Below are 27948 nucleotides of genomic sequence, written 5' to 3'. Positions count from 1 at the left end.
AAAACAAAAAACAAACAACCAAAAACCAAAAAAAAAAAAAAACCAAAAATAAATTCACATTCATACTCCCCCTCCTTCCACGGCCCAACGGGGGCTCAGCTCCCGCGGCCTCCCCCCTTGCACCCCAACGGGGCCGAAGCGGTGCTGGTGGCGGGGGTCCGGGCGTCACGCTGTGACCGGGAGCCGAGCGGTGCCGGTGCTGTCCCCTGGGCCGTTGTCCCCGTCCAGCTGCAGGCAGCAAGCGGGGGAGCCCCCTCGCTCCTCCTCGCCGGCCGGGGCCCCCCCGTTGAGCGGCGCCTTCTCCCGATGACGGCCGGGGGGGCTGTGGGGCACGCTGCACCCCTGCACCTTGCTCTTGGCCTTCAGCTGCTCGCAGTAGGCGGCGAGGGCCAAGGCGCCGGCGGCCGCCAGGGTCACGGCCAGCAGCACGGTGACGGTGACAAATTGGGGCCAGTAGGAACGGGGGCCGCCGGGGGCGACCGGGGTGTCCCAAGACAGCCCCTCCTGGGCCAGTCCGTCTTGGGGGGTCACCCCGAGGGGGTCCTGTAGGTGGTAACGAGCCACGGGCCAGGTGTAGCCGTTCTCGGTGGCCAGGCAGGTGTAGGTGCCGGCGGTGCCGCGCCGCACGATGACCACCAGCGTGTGGTTGGGGAGCAGCGCCGAGCCCCCCCAGCCCCCCGGCTGCTGCCAGCTGTAGGTGGCCAAAGCCGAGTGGCGGGGGCACGCCAGGCGCACCACGGCGTTGAGCGAGGGGCTGAGCCCTAGGGGAGAGGAACCAGGCTGGCATCGGCCCCGCTGTGTCCCCCCCTGCCCTCCCCGCTGTCCCCAATGCGTCCCCGTTACTCAACTCTCTACCGGAGGCCCCTCGTGCACGCCGTGGGTGTGTGGCATGGCCAGGCTCCTCCCGCGGTGGCACACGGCGGCTGGGCTCCCCTCCTCGATGTCCTGAAGCCACCCGCTACTGGGGATGGGACAGCAGTGTCAGCACCGAGGTCCCCCCCCCAAAAACCCTCGTCCATCCCCCCCGCTGTGGCCGTCCCCCGGCTCACTTGTCCCCGCTGGCAGCCCGGGTGGGTTGGCAGGAGCTGCGGGCGATGTTCCAGGCGCAGTAGGGGTCTCGTGCCAGCACGCACTCGGCGCAGCTCCGGTGCTGGCTGCAGTTGGCCAGGGGCACTTGGAGGATGCCGCCGGAGTAGCCGATGTAGAGGATGCCCTGGGGAGGAAGCAGAGTGGGCCTGAGATGTGGCTTGGCTGGGTCCCTGTCCTGATCCCATCCCTGTCCCTGTTCCTATCCCCATCGTCATCCCTGTCCCTGTTCCTAACCCCTGTCTTTCTCACTGTTTCCATTTTCAGCCCTGTCCCATTCTCCATCCCATCCCATCCCCATCCCCATCCCCATCCCATCCCATCCCATCCCATCCCCATCCCATCCCATCCCATCCCATCCCATCCCATCCCATCCCATCCCATCCCATCCCATCCCATCCCATCCTATTCCATCCCCATCTCCATCCCCACTCCCATCCCCATCCCCATCCCCATCCTCTGTCCTTCTCCCCATCCCCATCCCATCCCATCCCATCCCATTTCCTATCCCCATCCCATCCCATCCCATCCCATCCCATCCCATCCCATCCCATCCCATCCCATCCCCATCCCCATCCCTCTCCCCATTCCCATCCCTTTCCCTGTCCCTCTCCCTGTCCCCGTCCCCGCCCCTGTCCCCGTCCCCATCCCCTACCTTCCCCGGGGCCAGCAGCAGGTTCTTCACCGGCTCTGGCGTGCCGAAGAGCTGGATGCTCTCCACGATGTGTGGGCCCGGAGGCAGCTCCACCGCCTTATGTAGGAAACCCTCCTCTGTCGGGGTACAGGGGGGTCACCGTGGGGGCCGTCTCCGACCCCAAAAGTGGTGACTGGGGCAGCACAGGCTGGGCGAGCGGGCTCCCTGTGCACAAACCCACCGGTAGCCAGGAACATGACCCGGTACACGGCCCCCAAGACGCCGCGGGTCTCGTCCACCGCGATGCGCGTGTATTTGACGTCCGCCTTCACCAGCAGCGGCCGCCCCTGGGTGGGGGCCACCTTCCCGTCCATCAGGAAATGGTCCTTCATGAAGGTCAGGGCTTTATCCGAGGAGGGGCCCATGGAACACTGCGGGGAGGGAGAGAAGAGTTGCTTGGGGAAACCGAGGCACGGCCACACCAGTACGGGCGCACTGGGATGAACTGGGAAACCGGGGAGGTGTCGTTCCTGGGCAGGAGGCACTTACGCTCCCGGGCCGGGGGCTGATGTTGGGGCCGCTGTAGACGGTCCAGCGGGAGCTCTCCTTGTTCAGCTCCTTGTACTTGCCCTCGAAGACCTCCTCCAGAGCCTCCTGGCTGTAGACGCAGACGGCCGCGCTGCCCGCCCTGCCCGCTTGCCTGTGGGGACAGCAGGATGCCCGCGGTGCTGAGGACACGGGTCCCCGGCACCCACGGCACCCCTGGGTGCTGGGGGCTCACCACTGCGAGGTGAAGACGGCGTAAAAATCGGCGCCGCCGCTGCCGTCGCGGCGGGGCAGGGCGAAGGCGTGGTGGATGACGTTGAAGGGGAAGCGGCCGGGCTGCGAGCACACCAGCTGCGCCTTCAGGAACGTCGTCCACTTCTTCTGCAGCACCTTGTCCCCCCCGACGTCGCTCTGCGGGAGCGGGGTGGGCGCTCAGATTTTTTGGGGGAGGAGGGCGGGGAGGGGTGCAGGCGTCCCCGCTCGCCCCCCGTCCTCGTCCCACCTTGCAGACCCGGGCCACCCGCGGCACCAGGAGCCGCTCGAAGAAGTCGAACTCGTCGGCCGTCTCCTCGAAGAAGAAGTAGACCTTGTCGTCGTTGGGGATGCTGAAGGAAGCCACGAAGGCGGCGTCGGCTGCGGGGCACGGCCAGGGGTGAGGTGCTTGACAGCGGGGGGTCCCTCAGGCCCTCCCCAGCGCTTTGGGGAAGGAAGGGGACGCTGCGGGGACCCTGCAGGATCCAGGTCCTCGCTCACCCGAGAGCCAGCGGAGGAAGGCGTCCGTCTTGAGCAGCGTGCGGCTGCCCAGCGAGCGGGAGATGATGGGCTCGTTGCCCTGGAAGTTGTTCATGGTGCCGGCGTAGAGCTCGCCATCTGATCGGGGATGGGCACGGGGGTGAGCGGGCACCGTGGCGACCCCCCCCCTCCACGGATCCCCCTCTGCCCTCCCAGGGGACCGTGCTGGGGGCTGCCAGAGCCCGTACTCACCCACCAGCAGGGCCGTGTAGGTGTGCTGGGGGTCGAAGGGGCACTGGCCCTTCCCGTCCAGGAAAGGTTGGCTTTTGCCGCTGGACACCAGCGTGAAGTTCTCCAGGTGCTGCGGAAAAGGGAGGAAAAACCCCTTTTTCAGAGCGAAAACGAAGCCGAAACCTGCAAAAATCCGGCTGCAGGAGCTCTACGAACTGCGGAGGGGCTGCAGTGCTCCAAGAGCGGGGAAACGGAGGCAGGAGGGGTGGCAGGACCAGGAATTGGGGTCCTGTCGCCCAAATCGGACCCGGCAGGGGGCAAATCCTGCCCACGGTTTTGGCACCAACAGCGCAGGACCCATGGCGCTGTGTCACGGTGGTGGGGGGCACCCGGCGTCCCCCTCCCCAGCCCCGAGGGCACTCACGATGTAGGTGCAGGCCGGGCTGAAGGCGTAGGTGCCGCAGACGTAGAGGTGGGTCTGGTTCAGGGCCACCAGGACCCGGATGAAATTGAAGCACTCGGTCTGCACGGGGGAAAAGAGCAGAAAGGGGTGAGGATGCCGAGAGTCCCTGCAGTGCCAGCCCCATTGCCCACCCCCCCCCAGCTCCCCGGGCCATCCCATAGTGTTCCTCACCTCCTGGCTCTTTTTCTTGAAAGCACACTCCGAGGTTTTCTCAGCCGTGGGGCCCCACGTTATCTGGGGAGGGAATTGAGAGGGTCCGGAGCTGCCACGCAAGCAGGGAGCCCGGCCACGGTTTCCCAGCCCGAGCAGGGAAACTGAGGCACGACAGGGCTGTGGGGGGGCACCCCTCCACCCCTCCGCTCACCGAAGCTTTGGCATGGATGGTGCCCGGGGCGCCCACAGCCAGCGCCAGCACCCTGTCACGAGCCCCCACGTACAGCTCCTCCTCGCCCTTGCCCAGGAGGAAGATGTCGTAGTGGGAGACGTTCTCCTGGCTGAAGCGGGTCAGGATCCTCCGGGGATCTCCTGGCAGGGGTAAAACGAGCTGAGGGGACGCCGAGGAGCTGAACAAACACCCCGGCGCCGCCGTCAGCCCGGATGGATGCGGTGACAGCAGCTTCTTCCCCCGGCCCACGCCGTGCTCTGCCCACTTCCCTCTGTGGGTCCCCGCTTCCCCTCCTCGTCCCCAGCCAGGCCCTGCAGCAGAAGCCGGCGTCACCGCACCGCGAGGGCCCTAAAGCCCGTGTCCTCAGAAGCTGCTTTGCTGCCCCGAAAGATTTGGGGTGCTTTTTTAATTTTTTTTCCCTGCAGGGTGCAGGGTTCTGCCCCTGCTGCTGCGGGGCAGCGCCTGCGGGGCCGGCTGTGGGGTGAGTGGGGTGGCTGGGGGGCTTCCCAAAATCCCCGCGGTGTCCCCACTGGGCTCCGCCGGCTGCAGTTTGCCACCGAAACGGGGAAAAAGAAAAGAGAGATTTTACAGTTCTCCAAATGGCTGCGTGGGGAAGTGGAAGTGGCAGCTCAAGCAGGAGATGGCTGCGGGGTGCAGACCTCCGCCACGCCGCCGACCTGCAAGTGTCCCAGACACCTCCAGCACCTGCTTGTGCCAAACCATCCCTACAGACACGGGCAGGGCACGAGGATCCTTTTGGACCCCTCGTTGGCTCCATTAACACCTCAGAGGCAGACGATGCCCTGGACGGGGTGGCTCTGAGCGGATCCCCGGCTGCCAGGTGGGTGCCAAAAGCCCTCAGCCAGAGCTTGGGTGGCCGCCAGCCTCACCCCACGTGCCCCACGCTTCAGCCCTGCAGCCATCTGCATCACCGAGCTGCCTCCCCTCCCAGCCCCACGGCCACGGCCCCACTTCCCTGGCCCCACAGAAGGCGAAGGAGAGGTCTGACGAGCCGGGGACCGGCCGCCACCCATGGGTGCCCAACACCAGCCGCCTCCTCCCTAGGGCACGGAGGCGCTCCCAAGCCCGTGCTCCCCGCTCCCGAGCCACCTCGTCCCCGTCCCCGTCCCCTCCACCGGTTTCTCCCCTCTCCGTGCCCCCCACTCACCGCTGGGGAAGGCGACGCGGGGCAGGGGCTCGGCGCAGAGCATGGCGGCTGGCACCACCACGCCGCAGAGCAGGCGGAGGGCGGCTGTGGGCATGGCGGGGGGCGGCAGGCTCGCGCCCCTCGGGGGCCCCGGCACCGTCCCTGTGGGAAGGGCGAGGGTTAGGGAGCCGCAGGAGGGCTGCGTGTGTGTGTCCCCCCCCCTCTACCCCGACGAGGCGAGCGGAAACGAGCCAGGGCTCAGCGCGGGGAGGGGTTGAGGGGGGGGCCCCAGCGCATCGAGCTGTGCACGGCCTCAGATGTGGGAGAGAGCTTCCCCCCTGCCACCGCAGCCCCAACGACGGCGGCGCCGGGCCCCTCGCACGGCAAATCCTCAGCACGGGGGTGTCCGGATGCACCTGCCTCGAGCCCCGGGGAGCCCGTCCTGTCCCGTCCCCGTGAGGGACCCCCTCCGTGCTGGCCACAAAAATAGAGGAGAAAGCGCTCAGCCGCCCCCCCTTCCCCTCCTCCCCATCCCTCGCAGCTCTTTTTGCAGCTCTTGCTGGAAACACCGGGGGTAGAGCGATGCCTCAAGAGCCGTTCAGTCCCCGGGACCCGTCACGGGTGTCCCCAACGAGTGACATTACCTCTCCGGTGGCGAGGACAGAGCCAGCTCACCTCTGCCCCTGCAGCATCGGTGCCCAGCGGGTGCCTGGCCCCGGGGGGCTGCGGCTGGGAGACCCCCGCGGGTCCATGCCCAGCACCCGGCCGCGGTCCGGCTGAGCTGCCAGGCTCCGAGCCCGGCTCGTGGCGGGGCTCGTGGTAGCCCAGCCCAGCCCAGCGTGGCCCCGTCAGGGCCTCTGGGAACCAGAAAGTCCTGCTGGAAGAGGACGAGCCTCAGCAGGTTGGGGACGCAGGCGCCTCGCCTCGCCTTCGCGTCTTCCCCCCCCCAAGGAGGGCAGCGAAGCCTAGTGGAGGGAGTTGGGATGGGAGCTGGGGTGCTTCCCGCTATGAACTGGGGATAAACTGGGGGGATTTGGGGTGCCTGGACACACGGGATCCCTTTCTGGCTCTGGGGAGGCCTTCAGGGTTAGAGCCAAGTGATGGCACATCGCCTGCCTGCGGGTGTGGGTCAGCGCTGGGCCTGAGCATCGTCCTGTGGAGCTGCAAACAGACTGTGGGGCCGAGCATCACCCCACAAGCAGTCCTATGGGGCCAAGCATCACCCCACAGGCAGTCCTATGGGGCTGAACATCACCTCACACTCAATCCTATGGGGCCAAGCATCACCCCACAAGCAGTCCGGCCGCCCCGCTGGCTCCGTTCTCCAACCCTGATTTCTCTAGGATGGCTGTGGGTCAGAAACCCACCAGATCCAGACACCCTCACACCACACCTTCACCCGCACCCCATTAAGGATGAGGTGAGGGGACAACCCCAACCCCGGTCTCCTGTCCTCACCCCGTCCCCACCGGGGCCTCCCTACCTGCCTCCCCTGGCGCCTCCATCTGCCCGTTGTGCCACCGAGCCCCGGGGCGGGCAGCGCCGTCCCCACCACCTTGCTTGGCCGGGACAGAAAGCTCCTTGTGAGCACAGAAATTAGGTTATTCTGCCCCGGATTTCCCACTTGGCGGACGTTTGGCTGAGAAACGGGGGCTGCACAGAGCCTCGGCCCGGCCACATTGTTCTGCCCTGGGCTGGAGCCACCATGGGCTCGGAGGAGGAGGATGGGTGGGAACAGGAGCAGCAGCTCCAGGGCAAGGCTGGAGGCTGGGGGGGGGTCCCGACGGGGCTGGGGAGCCCCCACGGAGCCTCCCCAGTTAGGCTACTGGAGCCTTACTGGGAGCTAAACCCTGGCCCAGCACCGTCTCCCCTCCGGATCTCCCAAACCAAAGTTTCGGTGCACACGGGGGGCTCTGTTACAGCCCCCCCTCCCCGCACACACACACATGGGAATTGGCACAGGGAAGCAGGAACCCCCCCCCCAGGGCCTCATAGCATTGGGGGGGGTTCAATTTTTCCCTGCTGCCTTCAAGTTTCACCCCGGTGGCACCGCGGGGACTCGGTGTCCCCTCCCAGCCGCTCTCTGCATTCATTGCGTGCCCTAAGGGGGGGGGGGGGCACACACACACACACAACACCCACGCGTCCCGCTGGCAAAATTAAGTTTGACTTTAACCCGTTCCGAGGCAAATTGGGTGGTGGGAAGCGGGGAGGGTTAGGGGAGGACACGGGGGAAACCCGAGGGGTGCTGGGGAGGGATGTGAGGGGGGGGGGGGGGAACGCAAAGGGAGGCGGCCGTGGTGGGATTTGGGAGGGATTTTGGGGGGGTGGACACGAGGGGGGATGCTGGGGGGGATGCAGAGGGGAGAGGGGAGGAAGAAAAATGGGATGTGGCAGGGGAGGGCTGCGGGAATGCCCTGCTTGGCCCCAAGACCTCAGCCCCTTTGTACGGAGCCGTCTGGGGAGTCCCCAGAGCCCAGCCCCGCCATGGCGACAGCCCCCAGCCCCAGCAATCCCTCACGCGCCCCCCCCCCCCCCTCCTCACCCAACCCACCCCCAAAATCCCCCAAACCACCCCCAAAAAGGAGCCCCCGTCCCCCGTCCCCCCCACACACACCCTGGGGCCCAAGCACCTCGGTACCGACCTGTGGCAGCGCCCGCGGGCGAGCGGGCGGCCGGGGGGGGCCTGGCGGGTGCAGCATCCCCCGGTGGGGGGGCTGCTGACGGATCCCCCCCCCCCCCCCCTCACGTCTCCATGGCTACGGCTTTTCCCTCGGCCGGCCTCACCCGCGCCCGCCGCCGCGCACGGACACACGGACGATGGGGCCGGACGGATGGACGGACGGACGCGGTGCCACACGGCACGGCCTAGCACCCGTGGGTGCCCCGTCACCCATCCACCCCCCCCCCCCCGAGCACCCCCGTCCACATCCAGCCCTCTCTCGTGCCCCCCCACATCTCCCCTGCAGCCCACCGAGTCCTCACCGCACCCTGACGCCCCCATTTCTGCCCCCGGACCCACCTTGATCCCAGCCCCAAATTTTTTTGGGGGGTGTCTGTGGGTGCTGGAGACCCCCGCAGGCCCCCGGATGGCGGCACGTCCCGCTCCCCCCCCGTCAAATATCCCCAAGGATGCAGCCCCCCACGTCCCCCCCGGCCACCTTCCCCTGGCATCGGGGTGCCCGGAGCCCCCCATGGGATCCCCCTGCTGCTGCCCGCCCTTGAGGATTTCTTCCCCAGCCCGTTGTGGGGCTGTGACCCTACAATTTTTTTTCCTTAAATTATTTTTTTTTATGGCCCGTAACGGGGTTCTCAGCTCAGCCCTGCCAAGCAGGGAGGTGGAGGAAGGGGGAAATTGCACAACGGGGCACCCCGGATGCGTGCCACAAACCCCTTGCCGGTCTCCCCCCCCCAACAGGCATTGAGCCAGGATGAACCCACACGGCGATTCTGGCCTCTGCCCACCCCAAAACGGGGATTTCTGCCCCCTTCCAGGGCTGGGGAGCCGATCTGGGGGTCCTGTCCCTTGTTCTCCCCCCCCCACCGCCCTCCTTTTCCACTGCCCTGCTTCCCACGGGGCTTGGGAGCTTGGAGCTTTCTCCTGGGTGCCCTAAGGAGCTTGTCTCCCGTGCCTGCCCGCCCGCCGGCACCGGGGGCTTAGCCAAAGCCCGCTGCGGGGAGCCAGAGCTGCCCCAAACCTTTGGGGTCGGGGTGGGGTACCCCCTAACCCAGCCTGGCTCTCCCCACGCTGCCCCCGATGCGCCCCGCGCTGGGCAGCAGCGCCTCGGGGTGCGACCTTGGGGGGTGGCAGCGTGAGCAAGCTCCCACCTTAACCCCCCCCCCCCATGGGATTAGCGGGGAGGCCTGACCTTAATCCCCCCGGGCATGCAGGGGGCTGGATGGGGCTGCTGGGGGACTTGTGGGGCCCCAGGAACCCGCTGAGATGTGCCCCGGGTGGGCAAACCCTGGTGGCTCCCAGGTATCGGGGTCAGTCCTGGCTCTGTCCCCAGCTGGGTGCTTGGTCCGGGGACCCCAATACCTGAGGGTTCCCCCCCCCAGCACCCTTGTGTGTGGTGCCCATGGGGTTGTGCATGGTCCCAAGGGGTCAGGCACGGTTTCCAGGGGCCACGCGAGGTCCCCAGGGCACCGATGGTGACAAAGGGCACTGAGCAACGCCGCCAGCTCAGCCCGTCCCAGCGTGGCTCAAACACGCCGTGCCAGGACTCTGGGGTCCTGTATGGGGTTTTGGGGGGCACCGGGACATCTCCCACTGCTCCCAGATGGGATCACGGCCAGGCTGGAGCACGACAGCCCCATATCCAACAGCACGCAGCTTCGTGACTTTTGGGGTGCTGGGCTGGGGTGGGTTCCCACCTCGTGGGTCACAGCACCCATGGGTGCAGAGGAGCCCCGTCACAACTCCTAGGCACCTCCAATTTTGGGGTTCACCCACCCCAGGGGTGTAGTGTGGGTGTTCCCGAGCCGCCAGCACGCCGGGTGCCCTGCTGACATGGGGTCAGGCACGTGGTGGTGCTGGCACCGGAGCCAAAATGTGCCCAGCCACCCCAAAAACAGGGAGAGCACCTGATCCCGAGCCCCCCACCGCAATCCCTCCTCCTGGCGGGCTGTGTGTGTGTGGGGGGGTGCAGAGATGCCTTGTGCGTCCCCACAAGTTGGCACAAAATTGCACGCACCAAAGCCACATCACCTCCCCTTGTCCTCAACCCCGCTCGCACCCGATTTTTGGGGGGCGATGGGACCCCGACACGGCCAAGAGGCCCCATGCCCAAGCCTTTGGTTGCGCACTGGTGGTGTGGGGGGGGTGTTTGTCCTGCAGGGTGGGCACGCCGGGCACCTACCTGGCTGTGCCTGCGCCCCGGCCGCCCGCCGGTGCTCACTCACATCGCGGCTCCCCGGCGCCCGTGTCCAGCAAAGCCGATTACGCGCCGGCTTTGCGGCTCTCCCCTTTCCCCAGCGCCCCTCCTACCCGGCCACGGTGCCTGGCACGGCCCCCCCCCGGGTTGGGGGGAGCAAATTGCAGCCCCCTCCGTCCCCACATCAGGGGAACATCTGTCCCCAGAGTCCCTGGGGGAGGCAACCCCTGATCCCGCAGCCTCTTGAACCGGGTCCCCTCGATGCTCTGCAAGTGGGAGGAGGGCTCCCGGCTGCCCCCCCAGCCCACAGCATCACACCCCGGACCCCCCCAGGTTCCTGACGGCAATGACAACAGCACACAGGGTGGGAAGGATTCTGCTGTATTGATTTCAGAAGGCGATACAGGCACGGGTACAGAAGCTTGGCAAGCACAGGTCCGAACGCGGGGTGGCTCCTGCTGGGGGCCTGAACCTGCCCCAGGGCCACGCTGGAGGCAGAGGGGCCGGGGGCTGCCCCCCCCAGCGGGGCAACACGTGGAAATCTCTGCTGGTAGCTGGCTGGAGCCTGGCGGGGAGGGGAGCTGCCTGTGCCAGACCCCGAAATCCCCCTCCCTCAAACAGCCGTCCCGGCAAAACAGCCCAGCCCGAGTATCCTTGGCCTCATCCTGCCCTGGAACAGGCGCCCAAACTCCTGCACCGGAGGAGAGCCAGGCTGGACACGGCAGGACTGAAGCCCATGGGGCACGGGGCTGGAACCAGCCCCCAGAAGCCCCCCAGGAGTGGGGGCCGCTGCCCCCTCAGCCGAATCTGCCAGGAGCAGGGCGCAGCTTGGCCATCGGGGGACCCACCTCGGGGCTGCGTTGGTGGCAAGGCTCCTGGCTAAGGCACAGCTCGGCTGCTGAGAAACCCTTGGGGGGGGGAAAACGGTGCCCGGGGAGGGGGGGTCGGCAAGGTGGCAATGCCCAATGCGAGCCAGGACGCTGCCCACAAGCTGCCGGGAGCCCCCTGAGATGTTGCAGCGGAAAAATAACCAAAAAAAAAAAAAAAAAAGGGAAAGCCTGGGGAAATTTGGATCAGGATTAAAAAAAAAAAATAAAGGGGGGGGGATTACAAAGGCTCTGGGCTCTGCTGGAGCCAGCAGCCCTCCAAGGCACGTGCCCAGGAGTGTAGTGGGGTCACTGCGGCAGCGCTGGTGTGGGTGGCCCAGCCTCTGCCCCAGCACCTCTGAGCTCCGGTCCAGCCACCGCGCGCAGCGCCCGGCACATACCCGGGCTGGCTTCGCTTGTCTTAGTCCTATATAAAAAGCTTTGGCAAAAAAGGCATCAGCTAGAGAGCTATTAAACTACGATCTCTTCCTGCTTTGCTGCTCGGTAAACACGATTCGTCGGTGTCTTTGGCTGAAGTTTTAAAAAAAGTTGTGAAGCTGAAAAGCTTTTTCTTTTTTATAGAAATAGATTTTTTTTTCTTTACAAAAAAAAAAAAAAGCATCTTTTAGCATTTTTAATATATATATATATAAAATTCCTGCTATAGAAAACAAAAATTTCAACCTTGGTTTTGATATCTCCTTCTTCTTTTTTTTTTTTTTTTTTTAAAGGAAAACAAAACAAAAAAAATCTTTTGCTTTGGGAATAAACTAGCTCGAGATGGCCAGGAAACACAGGAATGGTGCCACAGAGTTACATGATGCTGCAGTTTTGCGGGGCCTGAGCCTGGGAGGAAGTGGAGAGAAGAAAAGAAACGAAACCACGGCGTTACCCTCCGCTCGCTGCGGCCGCCCAGGCGACGCCAGGCGGCAGCATCCAAGCGGGACCGCGCGGGTGCCACGATGCCCGAGGATCCCCCGGCACCCTTTAACCCACTGACCTGCCGGCGAGGGCTGGAGCTGCCCAGGATGTAGGACCTGGTCACCAGGTTTTCCCCGAGGCCGCTGCCACCTCCGGAGCCGCCGACGCTGCGGTAGCTGCGAGTGACAGTCACGCTGGAGGAGGAGCCCGAGGACATGGAGCTGAGGCCGGCGTTCTGCGAGCCCGACTTGTCGGCTGGCTGACCGCAGCTGCTGCACACCACCGTGCGCGAGCGCAGGTTGTACTCGCCGGGGTCCCCGGAGTCACCGCAGCTGCCCTGGATGGGGACGAACAGAAAAAAAAACAGCCCTGAGTGCCCGCCCGAGTGCCTGCTGCCTCAATCATCCTGCCCTGAGCACGGCAGAGGCACCAGCGTTTGGTGCCGGGCTCTGAAATAATCCCCCCAAAATCCCAAATCATTGGGTTTGGGTCTGGCGCACGGCACAGGGTGGGTGCTGACCCCCACCACGCTGCTGCTCGCAGCCCCAGGCTCTCCACGTGCCGCAGGAGGTGTTTCCACCACGCTTGCCCTGTGCTCAGAGCGTCCTATCCCTCACTGCCTGGCACAGCCCCGGCTGATGGCTTTCCAAAAGGAAATTTGTTCTTGGAAAGGACTCAGGGCCCAGCAGAGCTGGGTCCTCGGGGGCACCTGGGTTCTGCATCCAGGGATAATCGATGCTGGGCTTGGCAGGGCTCTTCCCACCCAGAGCAATTCCCAGGCAGTGGATCCAGAAGCCTCCAGCAGTTGTATTTTTTTATCGAGGAAGGACACAGGCACCTCTGGATCCGGCCCAGAGCCCCCACGAAGTGCAGAGGATGGTGCGAGTGCCACCAAGAGGTGGCATCCATCGGCCTCCCACCACCTCACCCTTCATCCCCAGCCAGGCAGGGCCCAGCTCAGCCTCCCTGCCAGCTCCTCCCTGCTTCTCCACAGCGAGCCGAGGTCCCTCTGGCTCGGAGATGTCTTCCAAAAAGACCTGCAGAGCCTCTTCCATCTCCTCCATGTGCCTGTGTTCTTCTTTTGGTGGTTTCTAAAGCACCCTCCCACCTGCCTGCTGCTGCCGGGCCAGATTCTGCCTGGTTTTGAGCTGCCCCCCGCCTCGACCAGGTCCGAGCTGGGCTTCCCCAACACCCCCCCACGAGAGACGAGCGCGGCACTCACGTGGTGGTGGCGGTGGCCAGTTTCGTCATCCTCGTCGTCGTCTTCGTTGTTGATGATCACGGTGCGGACCAGCTTCCGCATGGCCACCTCCTGGAGCGGAGAGAATCCCAGAATTATTAGGGTTGGAGAAACCCTCCAAGCTCCCCTGGTGCAACATCCCCCTACCACCAATGTCACCAATAAACCACGTCCCCAAGCACCACGTCCAACCTCTCCTTGAGCACCCCCAGGGATGGTGACCCCACCACCTCTCCGGACAACCCGTCCCAACGCCTGGCTGCTCTTCCTGAGCAGAAATATCTCCTCATTTCCAACCTGAACCCCCCCTGGCACAACTTGAGGCCATTCCCTCTGGTTATCTGCGAGAAGAGGCCGCCCCCAGCTCCCCACCCCTTCCTTTTGGATAGTTGGAGAGAGCAATGAGGTCTCCCCTTCTAAAGAGCTTGCAGCACCCCAGCCGTGGCAGCGGTCCCACCACATTTCAGGGACCATCGTAGAGCAGCTCGGGTTGGAAGGGACCCCAAAAACGATCTGTTTGTGTCCCCGTCCCCCCCAGGCTCTCACCTCCCCGTTGGAGTTGATGAGGGCAGTGCGCAGGCTGTCCCCGCAGCCCCAGCTGCTCTGGTTCTTCCACACCATGTCGGTGGGGGGGCTGTGGGTCGCCCCGGCCCCCGAGGCCCAGATCTGGGGAGAAAAGCACGGAGAAAACGAAGGGCTCAGGACCCTGGGGCCGTGGGTTGCCCCCCCGCCCCACCGAGGAGCCGTCAGGAGAGACTCACCGTGACCGTCTGGCCAGCCTTCAAGGTGAACCTCGGGGGGAAGCGGTAGGTGATGACGGGGTCGTCCCCGTTCTGCCTCTTGATCTGCCAGTTCCCTATCGCCTGGTCCTGCGACAGCAAAAACAACACCCTTCAGACCCCACCGCCTCCTCCCCACCCTGGGGGCTGAGATAAAACGCTGGTGAAGCCCCGGGACCCTCCTGGAGGTGTACCCACCTCGTTGGATTTGTTCTTCAGACGGACGAAGCGGCCCTCCAGGTCCACCTCCTCCACACCGATGCGGCCGCTTGTCCGGGCATGGTGGGAGAAGCTGGTCCTGCTCTCGCTGTCCTCCAGCTTCCTCTTCTTGGACGAGCTCGAGCCGGAGAAGTGGATCCCGTGTCCTTTGTGGGAGGACGGGCTGGGGGACAGCCTCAACCTGGGCAGGAAAAAGCACGAAGGAGCCCGTGAGGATGCGAGGGCTGGGACCTGTGCCCGACCTGGGGCACCCGGGGCAGCGATTCCCACCCACCTCTCCTCCTCGCCCTCCAGCAGCTTGCGGTAGGCATTGATCTCCATGTCCAGAGCCAGCTTGATGTCCAGCAGCTCCTGGTACTCGTCCAGCTGCTGCTGCATGCGTGCCCGCATCTCGGCCATCTCCCGGTCCTTGTCGGCGAGCAGGCGCCGGTTGGTCTCGCGCTCCCGGGACAGGGCATCCTCCAAATCGTGCAGCTTCGCCTCCTTGGCAGCCAACTGAGCAGGGAAAGAAGGTCAGGGCGGCCACCACGCCTGGGGTCATCCACGCGAGGGGACCAGCCCGGGGCGGGGGACAAGCTGGGGAGCCCCCTCGGTCCCCACTCACCTGCTTCTGCAGGTGGCTGACTTCGGAGGAGAGGCTGTCGATGCGGATGCGGACTTGCTGCAGCTCTTCGTGGGCAGCTCCTGCGATGTTGCTGTTCCTCTCGGCAGACTGCTTGGCGTTCTCCAGCTGGACGGGGGCACAAGGAGGTTAAAGCCCCCGCTGCCCTCCATCCACCGGCGCCCCGGGAGGCGGAGGAAAAGCCACGGAGCAAAACCTTAGTGTGAGGAAGGGTTGGAAAGGGGCACGGCCGCTGCTCACCTTCGCGCTGTAGGTCTTCTCCAGCTCTTCCTTGTACTGCTTGATCTGGTTCTCGTGCTGTCTCCGCAGGTCCTGCAGGGCCTCGGACAGCTTGCTCTCAAACTCCTGCTGCCGCCCGTTGTCGATCTCCACCAGCCGGGTCTCGTGGCGGCGTTTGGTCTCCCGCAGCTCCTGGGGACGGGGCAGGAGACACGGGGTCAGCTGGGGGTGGCACCAGCTCGGGGAGAGGGGCTGGAGATGCGGTGTGCGGGGCTTGCCCCGAGCACGCTGCCTGGATCAGCCTTCTGCAGGGAGGCACCGGCAGGGAATTCGCCCTGCACACCCCCCAGGGCAGCTCTGCCTGCTTCTCACCTCGCTGTAGATGTTCTTCTGGAACTCGAGCTCTTCCTTCAGCGTCTGCAGCCGGTTCTCGGCATCCACCCGGCGCAGCATCTCGTCCTGCAGCTGCTTCTTAGCCTCGTTCCAGGCGCTTTCCAGCTGTGGAAAGAGAGGGACCGTCACTGCCTGCACCCGGGGCCAGCCCGGCTTGGCCTCCAGCTCCTCCACCCCACAGCCCCAGCACACGGGGGATGGCTTCAGGGGTCCCCGAGGGGGACGGGGACGGTTCCACCACTGCTCACCTTGGCCACCTGTGCCCTCAGGTCCCTCACTTCGGCCTCCAGGTTCCTCTTCTCGCTCAGGGCGGTGGAGAGCGCAGCCTCCTTGGAGTTGAGCAGCGCCTCCAGGTCCTTGAGGCGCGCCTGGGCGGACAGCAGGTCCCCTTCCTTCTTGGCATTGCTGCGAGGCACCGAAAAAAACGTTGGTGATTAGGGGGGGGTCACCACCCTGCAGCTGCGCCCCTCCGCTCGCCCCCCAGCATCACCGCAGGGTTGAGGCTGGAGCGCGCCCTGCGCGCACCCGCTAGGGGTCACTGCGAGCCCGGCTGAGCCGCCGGTGCCGTGGGGGGGTCACCAGCCGTGTCCCCCCCTTTTTTCCTCTTAACTCCAAGCCCTCTGACAGCAAGGTCAAGGCCGGCTCTCGCAGGCAGCAGGCGCATCGCTGCGGAGCCGGGGAACCTGAGCCGAGCGAAGCGCAAGGCAGCCCGGCGCTATTTTGGTCGGGTCTATAAAAAGAAAAAGAAAAAGAGGCACGGGGAGGGCGTCGACACCACCAAGTTTGCACCCTCGGCTCCTGAACGTGGAGCCCCCGCTGCCCACCAAGTGGGGTGGACGAGGGACGGAGCCGACCGCGGTGGCCACACGGTGGGCGAGCAACGGCCACGTGCCGGCGAGCGCCTCCGGACATTCCTGGGGCAGCGAGCGTGCACCCACGCCGTTAGATCATGGGTAAAGTTAGACACGGCGCTGAGCCTGCCCCAGCTGCAGGATCTGGCCCGGGCAGGACGGGGATCACCAAAAACCAGGCACTGGGGAGCCGTTCACCTCCCTCTGCAGCGGGGCGAGCAGGGACTGGTGACCCCGACACCTCTCAGCCTGTGTGGATTTTCCTGCGTTTCCTTCTGCTTCACCAGGACATCGTTTGGAGACTTTTACACCTCTCAAAGCCCGGCCACACTCGAGCAGCCCCACAAGCCAGCCCAGCACCCCATTTTGTGGCTCGGTTTGCCAGGGCCGGCCGCCCAAGCGCTGTGCCGGGGGGGGGGGGTTCTGCCTGCGCACCACCACGCTCCTTCCATGCCAGTGACTCATAGGAGAAAAATGCCATCTGGGAGCCGAGCCCGAGCCTCCTCGGCTGAGCACAAACACCCCTGGAGGCTGAGCTTTCCCAGCTGGCAGCAGCTCGCCCTCGCAGCCAGCGTGGCTGGCTCGCTGGCCACCGCTGGCACGGTTTAATCCTGCTTCCCCTGATCGAGTTAATCGCTGCTTAACTCCGCGGAGAGCTCTGCCTTCGCTTTTTGCATCTGGAGCTCTTTGCTCTTCCTTTGAGGGACCGATTCAGGCACTGCTTGGGCTGTTTGGGTGCAGGGCCGGGCATGTCCTGCAGCCTACAGCTCTTCAGGGGACACCACCGGCACCATCAGTGATTAAAAGAGGGAGGGGAGGATGCCAAGTGGATGGTCACACTCCTGTCTGCACAATGATTAACAGGTTTGCACTCTCCAGGGACCAGGAGGGCTGCAGGGCTCAGGGGAGGACCTGTTGGTGCCTGGAAAGCCCCGAAGTAAATCCCAGAAGACCCGAGAACAAAACACTTGTCCTGAAAACCTCCCCCCATCATCCCGGGTGAGGCTGGAGAAGAGTGGAGAGGGGAGCTCGGAGCCCAGTCTGGGCCACATGAGGCTCTGGGGGACCTGAGCATCTCCCCAAAACTCCGGCACCTCTGGGTGAGCTCCCCCCTGGACCCAGCTCACCCCGGGTTTGGGGTTTCCCTTGCCCCCCCATGGCCGCTGCCTCCCGACGGGTCCTGCTATTTCCCCTGCAGCCTCTCGGCTCCAGCTGACGGCAGGCTAAAAATAAGGACGCTTATGGCAGCTGCGCCGCTCCCGCCTCCCTAAGCAGGGAGACAAGAGGGGATGGAGGGGGCTGTCGGTCTCCCCATCCTGCCCATGGCAGCCTGAAGGATCCCAAATTCTCCACCGGGCAGAAGGGAAGCGCGGGTGGCACCCCGAAGGGCCCCCCCCATGCCCGGAGAACCAAGCCAGTGAAAAAGAAGCATTTATCAAAGCCCAGGGCGGAAAGATGCAACGGAGGCAGCAGATCCTCGAGCAACAAATGTCTCGGGAGAAAAAGATGGAGGGAGAAGGGGGCCTCAAGGCGGTTTTATTTTTAGCCTTTAAAAGCAGGAAGGAGGAAAAAAAAAAAAAAAAAAAAATTGCAGCCGAGCTGCCAGAAAATGCAAACATTAATGGAAAGTTGGATCTGCTCTGCCTGTGCTTAACGCACACGGGGAAGAGCCCGGCCTCGGAGCGGGCTGTGGCTGAAGGGGCCCCAGGGTGCGTGGTCCCTGTGCCCAGGCACAGCTCCGCCGCTTTTCCCCCCAAATCCCAGCCCAAGGCTCAGCCCAGCGGCTCCGGGCTCCCCTCTAGAAAGTTTGAGAGAGTTTGGAGCCGTCGGGGCTCACGGGAGGAGGCAACCAAACGGCTTTGGGCACGTGCGCCGGGCTGGCCGGCGAGCCAAAAACCCCGCTAAGCCCACGTCGGGAAACACCCTTCGGTTTCCCCCGACCCAGACAAATCACACCGAGACGCTTCAGAAGCTCCCACGGACCCAGCAGCTCCTGCTGGGCTGCTGGAAGGGACCCAGCACAGTGGGAGAAGCGGGCGTTCCCCCGCCTCCGAATCGCAGCCGCCCCACCCTGGGGACCTCGCGGGTTCGTGCTGGCTTTTGCCACCCGTCTCTCCATCCCCTGCACGTCTGCAAAGCCCCTGGGGAATTCGGTTTCTCGCCTCGCCACGGGGCTGGGGGGCACGCTGTGCCAGGAAAGGCTCACGTTGTACTGATGGGTTGGGAAACTGAGGCACGGAGCAGCGCGGGGTGCCCAGGGAGCTTGGTGAAGGATCTGGTTAATGGGAGGACCCGGAAAAAAAGCTCTGCCCCCGTCTTGGGTTTGCTGCTGTGCACGGTGCTGCCTCTGGCATCGAGGATTTGTTCCTCATCCCAGGGATCTGCCCCCACCCCAAGGATCTGTTCCCCACCCCAGGGATCTGTACCCACCCCACAGATCTTCCCCCATCCCAGGGATTTGTCCCCATCCCAGGCATCTGTCCCCACCCCAGGGATCTGTCCCCATCTCAGGGATCCATCCCCACCCCAGGGATTCGCAACCATCCCAGGGATCTGTCTCCATCCCAGGGATCCACCTCCAACCCACGGATCTGCCCCCATCCCAGGGACTTGTCCCCATCCCAAGGATCTGCCCCTGCCCCAAGGATCTGTCCCCACCCCAGGGATCTGCCCCCACCCCAGGGATCTGTCCCCACCCCAGGGATCTGCCCCACATCCCGGGGGGCTGGCAGGCACAGCGGGAGGAGATGTGGGCTGGGAGAACCTCGGCCGTGGGGCACTGGGAATGCGGCCGAGCCGCTTCTCCCAGCTCCTGACTCATCGGCGCTCGGCGGGGCCGTCGCCAAATCACCAGGATAAACAGGGGCTGGTCTCCTAGCAGGGAACTGTAAATAGCCAGCGCGACGTATAGGGAGGACCAACATCTGCACACAGCCAGCATCCTGTTAGGCACCAGACCCCGGTGCCAAACGGCAGCCAGGGGATCCCGGTGCCGGCGGCGTTCGAGGTTGTGTGGAAACGGCCCCCGCCCGCCGGCACCCGCGGTGCCAAAATCCCTTCCCGGGGCCAGGGCTGGTGCCAGCCACGCTGCACGGCCCCGGCACGCTCGTCCCCTGTGGCCAAAGGGCTCGGCTGCACGTGGCCAGAGCAAACAGCTCGTGAGAGCTGGGGTTCCCCGGCCCCAGTTTGGGATCTGGTCCTTCCCTGCATCCCCCAACTGACCCCAAAGCACTGCTCCTCTGGGGTTCACAGGGATGCCAAGGCAGCTCGCCACTGGCACTGGGGGGGGGATGTCGTGGCCATTTCGGGCTCCCAAAGTCTTGGTCATCCCCGTCCCACCTCAAATCCCATCCCCAGGAGCCTTGCTGGGAGCACTGGGCACACAAAACCCTGCACAATGGGACCCAAACCCAGGATTTGTGGCCATCAGCCACAAACCCCCCGCGCCCACACCCCTCTCCATGCAGCCTCGCCTCTCACAACAGGGGAAAAAGCAATTTGTGTCCGTTGGCGCTCTGAAACCTCAACACAACTGACCACAGCGGGGGCTGGAGGGTTTCTTCCCCCTCCCTTGCTATTTAAAAAGGGGGGAAACAAGCTGGCAAAGCATCGAGCTCACTGAAAAGCCCGGCGCAGCCCGTGCCGCTTGGGAGCCCCGGTGTCACTCGTTCCCTTTCCCGTCTGCCTGCGCCAGTGCCGATGACTCACCCCAGCCCTTGCCGGCGGCACGAAATGGAAATCCCAAGTCACCGAGCGCCGACGTTGCTGTTTGGGCTGAGCCCCCCCCCTAGTAACAGAAGGGCTCGTGGTTTTGGTGGCAGTGCTGGATAGAAAAGGGGGAGGCTTTGCTGGTACCCCTGGATCGGGATGGGGCCAGGCTCCTCGCTGCCCACCCCGCACGATCGAGGGCCACGGAGGAGGTTTGCGGGAGGTGTCAATCCTATAAACTGCCTGCACAGAGGACGGGCAGGATTTATCCTCCGCGGCCACTCAACCCTGGGAAAACAGCTTCCAAACGGGTCTGCTGCTGGCTCGCCGCCTGCGAAGCTCCTTCCACTGCTGCTTTAACCACTGCAGGGTGCAGTGAGCCACAGAAGGAGGATGCAAGGGGATGCAAAGAGCTGGGAAAGAGCAAGCGAGCATCAGCTGCTGGAAGGCGGCGGAGCTGGGGAGCACACACGGCCCCCCCAGAGCCGCCGGTGCTGCCAGCGGCCGCGCCTCGTGCCATCCGGAGACGTGCAAGCAAAGCGAGGACAGGATTTCCCTCTCCATTCCTGGCTTTGCCACCAAGCCCTGGGTTATCTGTGGCTTAAACACCCAGCTGGGTAGGCTGGGGCTTCCAAAGGCAGGGCCGTTTCCTACACCGGCAAAAAAAACCTTGTGGTTCCCATCGTAAAAAAACGGCAAAACCTTCAAAACCCTGAACATCTCCACTCCTCTGCAAACTGCAGCCAAACGCTGATCCCTTCCCAACTTGCCAGCCATGTCACGCACATGGCGCTGCCCCAACCACCACCAAAAGCATGGAGACGAAGCGTATGTTCCCGGATTTTCCTCTGGGGGCTTGATTATGAGGGTAGGGCTTATAATTGAGGTTAAAAAAAAGGGAGCTGAGTCACTCCCGTTGAACACATCTGTGGGGTTGGGAGCGCTGGGGGGGTGGCAGCTGGCAATGTGGGGCAGGAGAGGAGCGGGAATGCAAATCCTGGCCCCACGAACCGGGAACTTCGGCCGCCACCAGGCAAATCGGGTGGCTGAGCCCCACGGAGCAGCAAAGGGAGCAGGACCCCGGAGAGGGCAAGCAGGGAGCGAGCTCGAGCTCTCCTCTCCAGCAGCTCGCCCCATTTTCCATAAATCTGGGTACGCAAAACTGCCGGAGAGCAAAATTTGCTTGAAAAACAATGCAGGGGATTGTTGGATTCAGCTGCCACCCATCGACCTGGGAACAAAAGGCTTTGCTATGTGGGCTCCCCGGGCACAGATAAAGGCAGGCGAGGTGTTTACTCTGCCCCAAGGCCGACCGCGGGTTTACTCGGAGGCAGCAGGGCCTGGAACTGCCTCGTTCGCCCCCTCCGGCAACTGAGACCCTGCCCTTGGCCACGCTGCCTCTGCTGGGGAGGGTCCGAATCTGGTGGCACCGGGAAAACTCACCCGGGTGGCAGAGCGCAGGAGATGCTCCCAGCACCTCTGTGGTTGTGCCAGGCTGAAACCTGGCTGTGGCCAGCTCAAGAGCTGCAAATCGCAGAGCCAGAGCCCCAGCCCAGCAGCTTTTTGCAGGGGGGGGGCAGAGGAGCCGAGGCTGGCTCGCACGAAGCGATGCCGCCCGCTCGCCGGGACGCACGCTGCGGGTTTGGGTCTTGGCCCTGCAGTTGGGGGTGCAGGGCACAAGCCAGCCTGCAAAAGCAAGGAGCCAGCTCCCCAGCAGCAAAACCGCTGCAAAAAGTCTTGGGTTTGCAAAAAAAAAAACAAAAAAAAAACACCAAAAAACCCTGATTTCTTCTAGGGCTACAGGGAGAGAGCTGGGGGAGCGAGCCCGGTGCGACACCCTGCGGTGCCACGTCCCTGCACCCCACAGACCCCCCTGGCACGTGAGCTGCCGTGGCACCAGGAAGGAAGGGGCAGGCGAGTGTGGTTGATGGAGTGACCGGGGCCTCCCGAAAAAGGCAGAGGAGCCCGGCCCAGCTGCACCCAGCCTCAGCCCCGGGGCTCAGCGTGACTCACGGCCCCGCTCCGTGCCTCCTCCTGCCTCCCAGCCCTGCGGAGGCCGGGGTTTAAACACCCCCAGAGAGAGCCTGGGCTGTTATCTGGGTGGCTCAGAGCCGGGGCTTTTTAAGAGCATGGCCAAAATGATATTAAATAAACCCCCCGAAGCGGGGCTGGTGTGCTCAGCCCCCATCCGAGCCTCGGCGGGGAGCCCCGGGGTGGGCACAGGACGAGGACGTGGAGGTTGGAAGCAGGAGCAAGCGGCCGGGGTGGCCCCGCTGTCGCATGCACCCCCCTGGAGACCTGCTGGGGAGCTGCTCGTGGCCTTGATAAAAGAATTCGAAAGCTCCAGGAAAGCCCTCGACCCAACCCTGGCATATCTTGGCACGGATATGGCCCCATCACCTGCGGCGCCGCACCCCTGTAATCGAGCCCTGTGAAGTGAGGTTTCGGACACGTGCCCAGACCGTTGGGGTACTTTGTCCTGCCGACAGGGCACTTTTCAGCCCCGAACGGTGCAAAGAACGTGGCAGAAGAACTGGATGAGCCGAAAGGCCCTGCTCGCAGCACCCCCTTGTCCTTGTCGACGGGGAAAGGAAGCGGGATCGCAGCAAACCAAGGCGCAGTCGGGCGCTGACTCAGCAGCACCCGCAACGGAGGAACCCTGACCCCAGCCGGGTTTTGTGGTGTCTGTGGGGTGGGTTCAATGTACCTCAACCAACTTTCCACCCCAAGCAGCCTCTCCCAAGTCCCCGTAGCCCTCGGGGACAGCGCAGGGGCTGCAGCTGCCACCGTGGCACGGGGGGGGGGAGCGCAGGGCACCCCCAGCAGTTGTTCAGCCTCACACTGGGGCCATTCAGCTCTCGGTTGGATGGGAGAGGAGCAGGGCAGGTGGGAAGCCAACCCACATCACGCTGGCCTTAGGAAGCGTGCCAAACCGATGGGCTTAAGGATGGGCACAAATGGAGGGCAGGGGAGGGGGCTGCAGCCAGGGCTGGGGGTGATTTCCAGCTCCCACCCCCCCCCCCAGGCTCCCTGGGGACCCTTCCCACGCCAGCCCTGGCTTTGGATGGGACCCAAGGGAGAGCTCCTGCGGCTTCCTCCTGTCCTGGTTGGCAGCAGCAGGGAAGGAAACTGCAGCTCCCAGCGGGAACAAATTTAAGCAAAAAAAATAATAAATAAAAATAAAAATAAAGGAGTTGGCAGGAGCCCGGCGGCCCCACCCCAACTCCCCTCGCGTGCCTCTGCCGAGCGCAGCTCCAGGAAAAGGCTCGCGCTGCCGCCAGGCTCTGAAATTTCGGCGTTAATGGGATCCAGAGAGCTGGAGTGACGTGAGCGAGGCCGAAAAACACGGCCAGGGTGGGCTGGGACCCGCTGCGCGGGGTGGGCGCTTCCCCGAGCCAGGAGCTGTGGCCCCGTGCCAAAACCAGCCCCGTTCCTCTGCGATCGCCCCCTCTTCAGCCCCCGGTTTTGGGGCTGAGAAACGCCGAAAGCGACAGGATTTCCTCCCGTCCTGCTGATCCCTGTTACGAGGAACAGGCAGGGAGTGGGGCTGCAAAACGAAAGCGCCGCGGCGATTTCCTCCGCCTGCTGACCGCGCAGGGAGCCAGGAGCGAAGGGGGGGACGGGTGCTTGTGGGGGTGAAAAAATAACCCCAGTGCCACTGGGAACACGGCAGCGTGGCTAAAAGCAAGCAGCAGCCTTGGAGCAGTGTGGGTTTTGCCACAGAGCCCCTTGGCCAGGCTGAGGAAAGGTGTAGGGGGGGGGGAAAAATGAGTGCTGGGGAGCTGGAGCCGAGGGGTCGGTGGCAAAGCGTGGGCAGAGGAACCCAGGAGGGGCTGGGGGCTTGGGGCAGCCCCAGAGCGGCGGCGCCGGCAGCTCCCTGCAAGCATCGGGGCCGCACAAAGCGGTTTTTGTGTGCTCCAAAAGGGCAGGTCCCGCTGCTGGCATCTGTGGGGTCAGGGGAAGCAGCCCCCGAGCTGGAGGTTTCTCCCCACGCCAAACGTGCCGGGAGAAAGAAGGCGGCTGCACGGCACGGGCAGCACCAGCTCACGGGGACGTGGCTGCTTTCCGTCTCCACCGGCCTCTGGGGTCACCAGGAAGAACTCGCCGCGGGCAAAAGCCAGCCCAGCATCGAACAGGGCAAATTCCACCCCTGCCACCTGCGGGGCTGGAACCGGGGGGGGGCTGCAGGGGTGACCCCAGCCCCTTCCAGCTCTGCCATCGTGGGGCTTGGTTGCTCTGCCCTTAGCAAGCTTCCCCCCTCGCCAGCTTTGGAAGACGGGAGATTGTTATTATTATTATTACTATTTTTCTCCTCATTAAGGCCCGGGATGAGATCTGGGCCCGTGGAGGAAGAGACGCTGCCAAGGCACCGACTTAATCGGGTTAGGGGCTGCAATTCAGGAAACCATCGCTCATCAGCCGCGCTCCTAACGAGGGCCTGGTTCCTGTTTCGGAGGGAGCTGTCTGCGGCACAGCCGGCCCTCGCCCGTGGGGCTCTGGAAACCTGGGGGCTCCTCTCCCGGGGCACCCAAAGGCCGTATCCGTACCCCCCTGTGCTCCCTGATGGGGGCTTACAAACGGTCTGCACCCCATAAACCAGGGGCTGATGCGCAGACCCTGCTCCAGAGGGACCCCGTACCCCACGAGACCCCCCAAAAGCACAGGCTGGGGACACCGGCGACACCCTAAACACCGTGCTTTTGGCCCAATCCTGGCCCGCCACATGGCTCTGGAAAAAAAAAAAAAAAAAAAAAAAAAGGGAGTCTCCAGGCATTGCCAGCACCCGTGAGTCACGCACGGGCTGTCCTCGCCGCACCCCACGCCTTACACGCAGCACAACCGGCCCCATATCGGGCTGGGAGCCGAGAGGGAAGCCCAGACGCTGGGGACACCGGTGCCACCGGACCCCACGGGGCAGCCACTGGCACCCCAACGTCACCCGCAGGGCCCTTGGGTGCCTCTCCGCAGCGCAAGCATCCCTTTGTGTGTGCACACCCAAGGGCGAGGGGGCTGCTCGCACGCCCTCGCCTCGTGTCCCCCCCCCCCCGGCACGGAGCCCCCGCTGACTCAGACACGCCGGGCACCCTGCCCAGGGCTCGGCTCGCCGCCCCCCCGGCCCTGCACAGCCCAGACAACCCCAAGCGAGGGCTGTGGTGGGGCTGTGGGCGCTGATAATGAGGACCGGGGCGCCTGCCCCGCCGGAGATACGCGGCACTGTCCCCGTTATAGATGTGCCGGGTGCCACCGGCGAGGCGGGCGCCCCAGGGCTGAGAAAAAAAGCCCCGGGGGATTTTTTTTAGGGTTATGGGGAGAGGCCCCGATGCAGCCAGCATGCGAGGGACAGCACCGGCTTCGCTACACGGAGCTGTTCCCGTCTCATCCGCCGGGACTCGGAGACGACACGGAACAGCGCCTTTCTCCTCGGGAACCGCAACTGCAACCTGTCCTCCAAAAAAAAAAAACCCAGAGCTGCTCACCAGGAACCCCCCCCCAGCCTCGAGGGAGTGCTTTCCAGGCGCCTTGGGGAGCACGGCCCCACTCAGGACAAAACCAAACATATTTTCGCCGAGCGGCCAGGCAGGCTGAGCACGCCACTCCCAGCCAGGCGGCGTGGGGACGGCCGCACGCCGGGCATTTTTTCCAGGCACAGCCCTCGAGAGATCGCAGCCAAGATAATTCGGGGCTTGCATAAGGCAGCAGAAGCTTTTCCGACAGCTCAGCTCCGCATCTCGGCGGCTCCCAGCCCACGGCCCTGCCCGCCCCACACCATCCCAAATCCCAGGGACCCCGCAGGCAGGGAGCAGGATGGGTGCAGCCGCCTTATCTGGGGACGGAGCCGCCGCAGCGCACGGGAAACCGAAAGCTAAATATAAAAATGCTGCACGGTTTTCGAGAGGCAGCTGTGGAAGGCTGCGCAGTCACTCCCTTCCCAGTAGGTAGATTATTTATGGCATATTCTGAAGAAGTTAATTTTAGCCTCGTTAGCCTATCGGGCTCAAAATGAGGCGTCCGGTAAAAGAGGCAAAGGAGCAATCGGGGGAAGAGGGATCTCGCCTGGCCATCGCCCAACCCAAAACCCTTTCCCTGGAGAGGGAAAGGACCCGCGAGGAACCACGGCCACGGTGCCTCCGGGTTTGGGTGCGGGGGCTGGCGGGGACAGGGGGAAGCCGGGGGTTGGTCCCCATCTCCTGGGGGGGGGACCCACGCTGGGTGCCTGCCACAGCCCCAAGGAGGGGGGAGCAACAGCAACCGCCGGCAGCAGAAAGCAGGGGGCATTTTCCACGGCAGGGAAGTGGCCGGGGGGGATTTGAGCCTTGAAGCAGACCTGGAGCGTGGCACCAGGCACGCGGGATGTGGGCGCTGTCCCCCCTCCCCTCCCCTCCCCAAGCAGGGGACCCCGACAGCTCGGCACGGGGAGGGTTAAAGGCAAAACAAAACCGGAGCAGGTCCTTCAACCCGTGCCAAAGACAGCAGAGGAAAATAGGACGAGCAGGCGAGGTCTGTGGGCAGGACGGAGCCAGCTGGCTGGCACCGCTTCCCCGCTTGCGCAGGATCGCGCTTCGGAACAGCTCCAAGATGACGAACGCCCGGGGGGCCGCGAGCTCAGCACCCGACCAGCGTCGAACCGGCCCCAGGTCCCCACCACCCTCCAAGGGCATCCCGACCACCCCGGGGCGAAGATGGCGCTGCGAAACGGAGCGGGAATGCCGGGAGAAATTCCCCTCCTCTCCCGGCCCCCGCTCCAGCCGGGTCACGCGTTTCCCCCCTCTCCGTGCCCGTCCTGGATCTCCCCTGCCTCTCCCTCCCCGCTCCCCGTTCGGCTCAACCCCCCAGGTGCTCACCGGGCTTTCAGCTCCTTGTGCTCCTCCTGGACTTTGCTGAGCTCCAGCTGCAGCCTCGCTCTCTCCTTGGCCACCGAATCCAAGGTCTTGCGGGCGTCCGCCAGCTCCGACTCGTAGGCGGCTTTGATGCCCGACACCTCGCGGCTCACCACCTCCTCCGACTCGGTGATGCGGAGCCGCAAGCCGGCGTTCTCCAGCTCCAGCGAGCGCACCTTGTCGATGTAGACGGCCAGGCGGTCGTTGAGCTCCTGCAGGTCCTCCTTCTCCTGCAGGCGGGTGATGCGGGTGGGGGACAGGGGGGTCCCCGAAGCCCCGCTGCGGGTGCTCCTCTTCTGCGAAGGCGTCGCCATGGTGCCCGGCGTCGAGGCGAAGGACACGGCACAGGACACGGCACGGGACACGGCACGGGGCCCACGCGCACCCAGCCGGCTGTCTCGGCTGCCCCTGGTCCTCCGAGTGACTTATATCCCAGCTGGGCTGTGCACTGCAGGAGGGGCTGCGAGGAGGAGGAGGAGGAGGAGGAAGAGGAGGAGGGTGGAGTTTTTCGGGCACGGGGTGGAGACAGCCGGCTTGCGTCAGGCCACGGCTTGGCTTGGGAATGGCTGGAAAAGCATCCCTAGGAAAAGCAGCCCTGGGAGAGCAGCCCTGGGGTGGGCAACCCGCAGCAACCCCATCGCGAGCCCCACACGTCCCCAGCTCATGGCAGCAGCTCCCCAGGAGCCTGGCTGGGCAGTGCCAGGCTCTTGTTGCACCCCGACTGCTGACGGGGGTCCTGGGGTGCTGCAGGGTCTTGGGGTACCCCTGCTGTGGGACCCCTGGGCTGCACCAGACCTTCCAGCACCCCAAAACTGGGCTCTGGAGACCCAAAATCATGGGGGCCCTACGGCACTGCTGGGCAACTCAAACGCAAGGCAGCAGGTCCCGCAGAACCCCGCTGCCCGGGGGAACCCCCGAGCCCCGCGGCACCAGGGGGACCCCCCTGGAGAAGGGGGTGCAGTGCTCGGTGCTCCCCCAGTTTCCCCAGCACCATTTTGCCCAGTTCCCCCAGCACTAGCTGCACCCCTTTCCTAGCCCCCCCCCCCTCCCCTAGCCGCAACCCCCCTCAGCTTTATCCTTTCTCCTGATTTCCCTGCGCTAAGATTTTAACTTCCCCCAAATTTTGCGCACCAGCTGCGCCCAGCTCCAACCCC

At 64.6% G+C, this 27948-nt stretch overlaps 2 protein-coding genes across 2 annotated transcripts; both read right to left on the bottom strand.

The window, feature by feature from the left end:
• Positions 1-142: 142 nt before the first annotated feature.
• Positions 143-6729, bottom strand: SEMA4A (semaphorin 4A; the record flags this gene model as incomplete). The annotated part of the gene is made up of 16 exons (XM_084303321.1): positions 143-761; positions 849-961; positions 1050-1213; positions 1742-1857; positions 1962-2151; positions 2270-2420; positions 2502-2677; positions 2769-2899; positions 3020-3136; positions 3251-3359; positions 3654-3752; positions 3864-3926; positions 4057-4217; positions 5246-5386; positions 5869-6081; positions 6708-6729. The coding sequence occupies 16 exons, from the start codon at positions 6727-6729 to the stop codon at positions 166-168; spliced, it is 2562 nt and encodes an 853-aa protein (XP_084159447.1). The 3' UTR covers positions 143-165.
• Positions 6730-10463: 3734 nt separating this feature from the next.
• LMNA (lamin A/C) lies at positions 10464-27243 on the bottom strand. The gene is made up of 12 exons (XM_084303436.1): positions 26759-27243; positions 15606-15762; positions 15337-15462; positions 14986-15156; positions 14728-14853; positions 14398-14618; positions 14103-14304; positions 13887-13994; positions 13672-13791; positions 13108-13197; positions 11965-12222; positions 10464-11810 (listed from the first exon to the last, which is right to left on the bottom strand). Exons 1-12 carry the CDS (start codon positions 27106-27108, stop codon positions 11778-11780), a joined length of 1962 nt encoding a protein of 653 aa, XP_084159562.1. The 5' UTR covers positions 27109-27243; the 3' UTR covers positions 10464-11777.
• Between the last annotated feature and the right edge of the window lie 705 nt (positions 27244-27948).

Source organism: Netta rufina (assembly GCF_964035555.1).
Source record: "Netta rufina genome assembly, chromosome: 29".
NCBI classification, from domain to species: domain Eukaryota; kingdom Metazoa; phylum Chordata; class Aves; order Anseriformes; family Anatidae; genus Netta; species Netta rufina.
This window is presented reverse-complemented; position numbering and strand designations above follow the sequence as displayed.

What these genes read in the sequence shown, in the direction of transcription:
- LMNA (XM_084303436.1), bottom strand. Translation starts at nt 27,108, where the DNA reads ATGGCGACGCCTTCGCAGAAGAGGAGCACCCGCAGCGGGGCTTCGGGG. An exon ending in AGAAGACCTACAGCGCGAAG is followed by an intron (nt 14,854 to 14,985) that starts GTGAGCAGCGGC and finishes GCCCCCGTCCAG; the next exon opens with CTGGAGAACGCCAAGCAGTC. An exon ending in TGAAGAACAAATCCAACGAG is followed by an intron (nt 13,995 to 14,102) that starts GTGGGTACACCT and finishes TTGCTGTCGCAG; the next exon opens with GACCAGGCGATAGGGAACTG.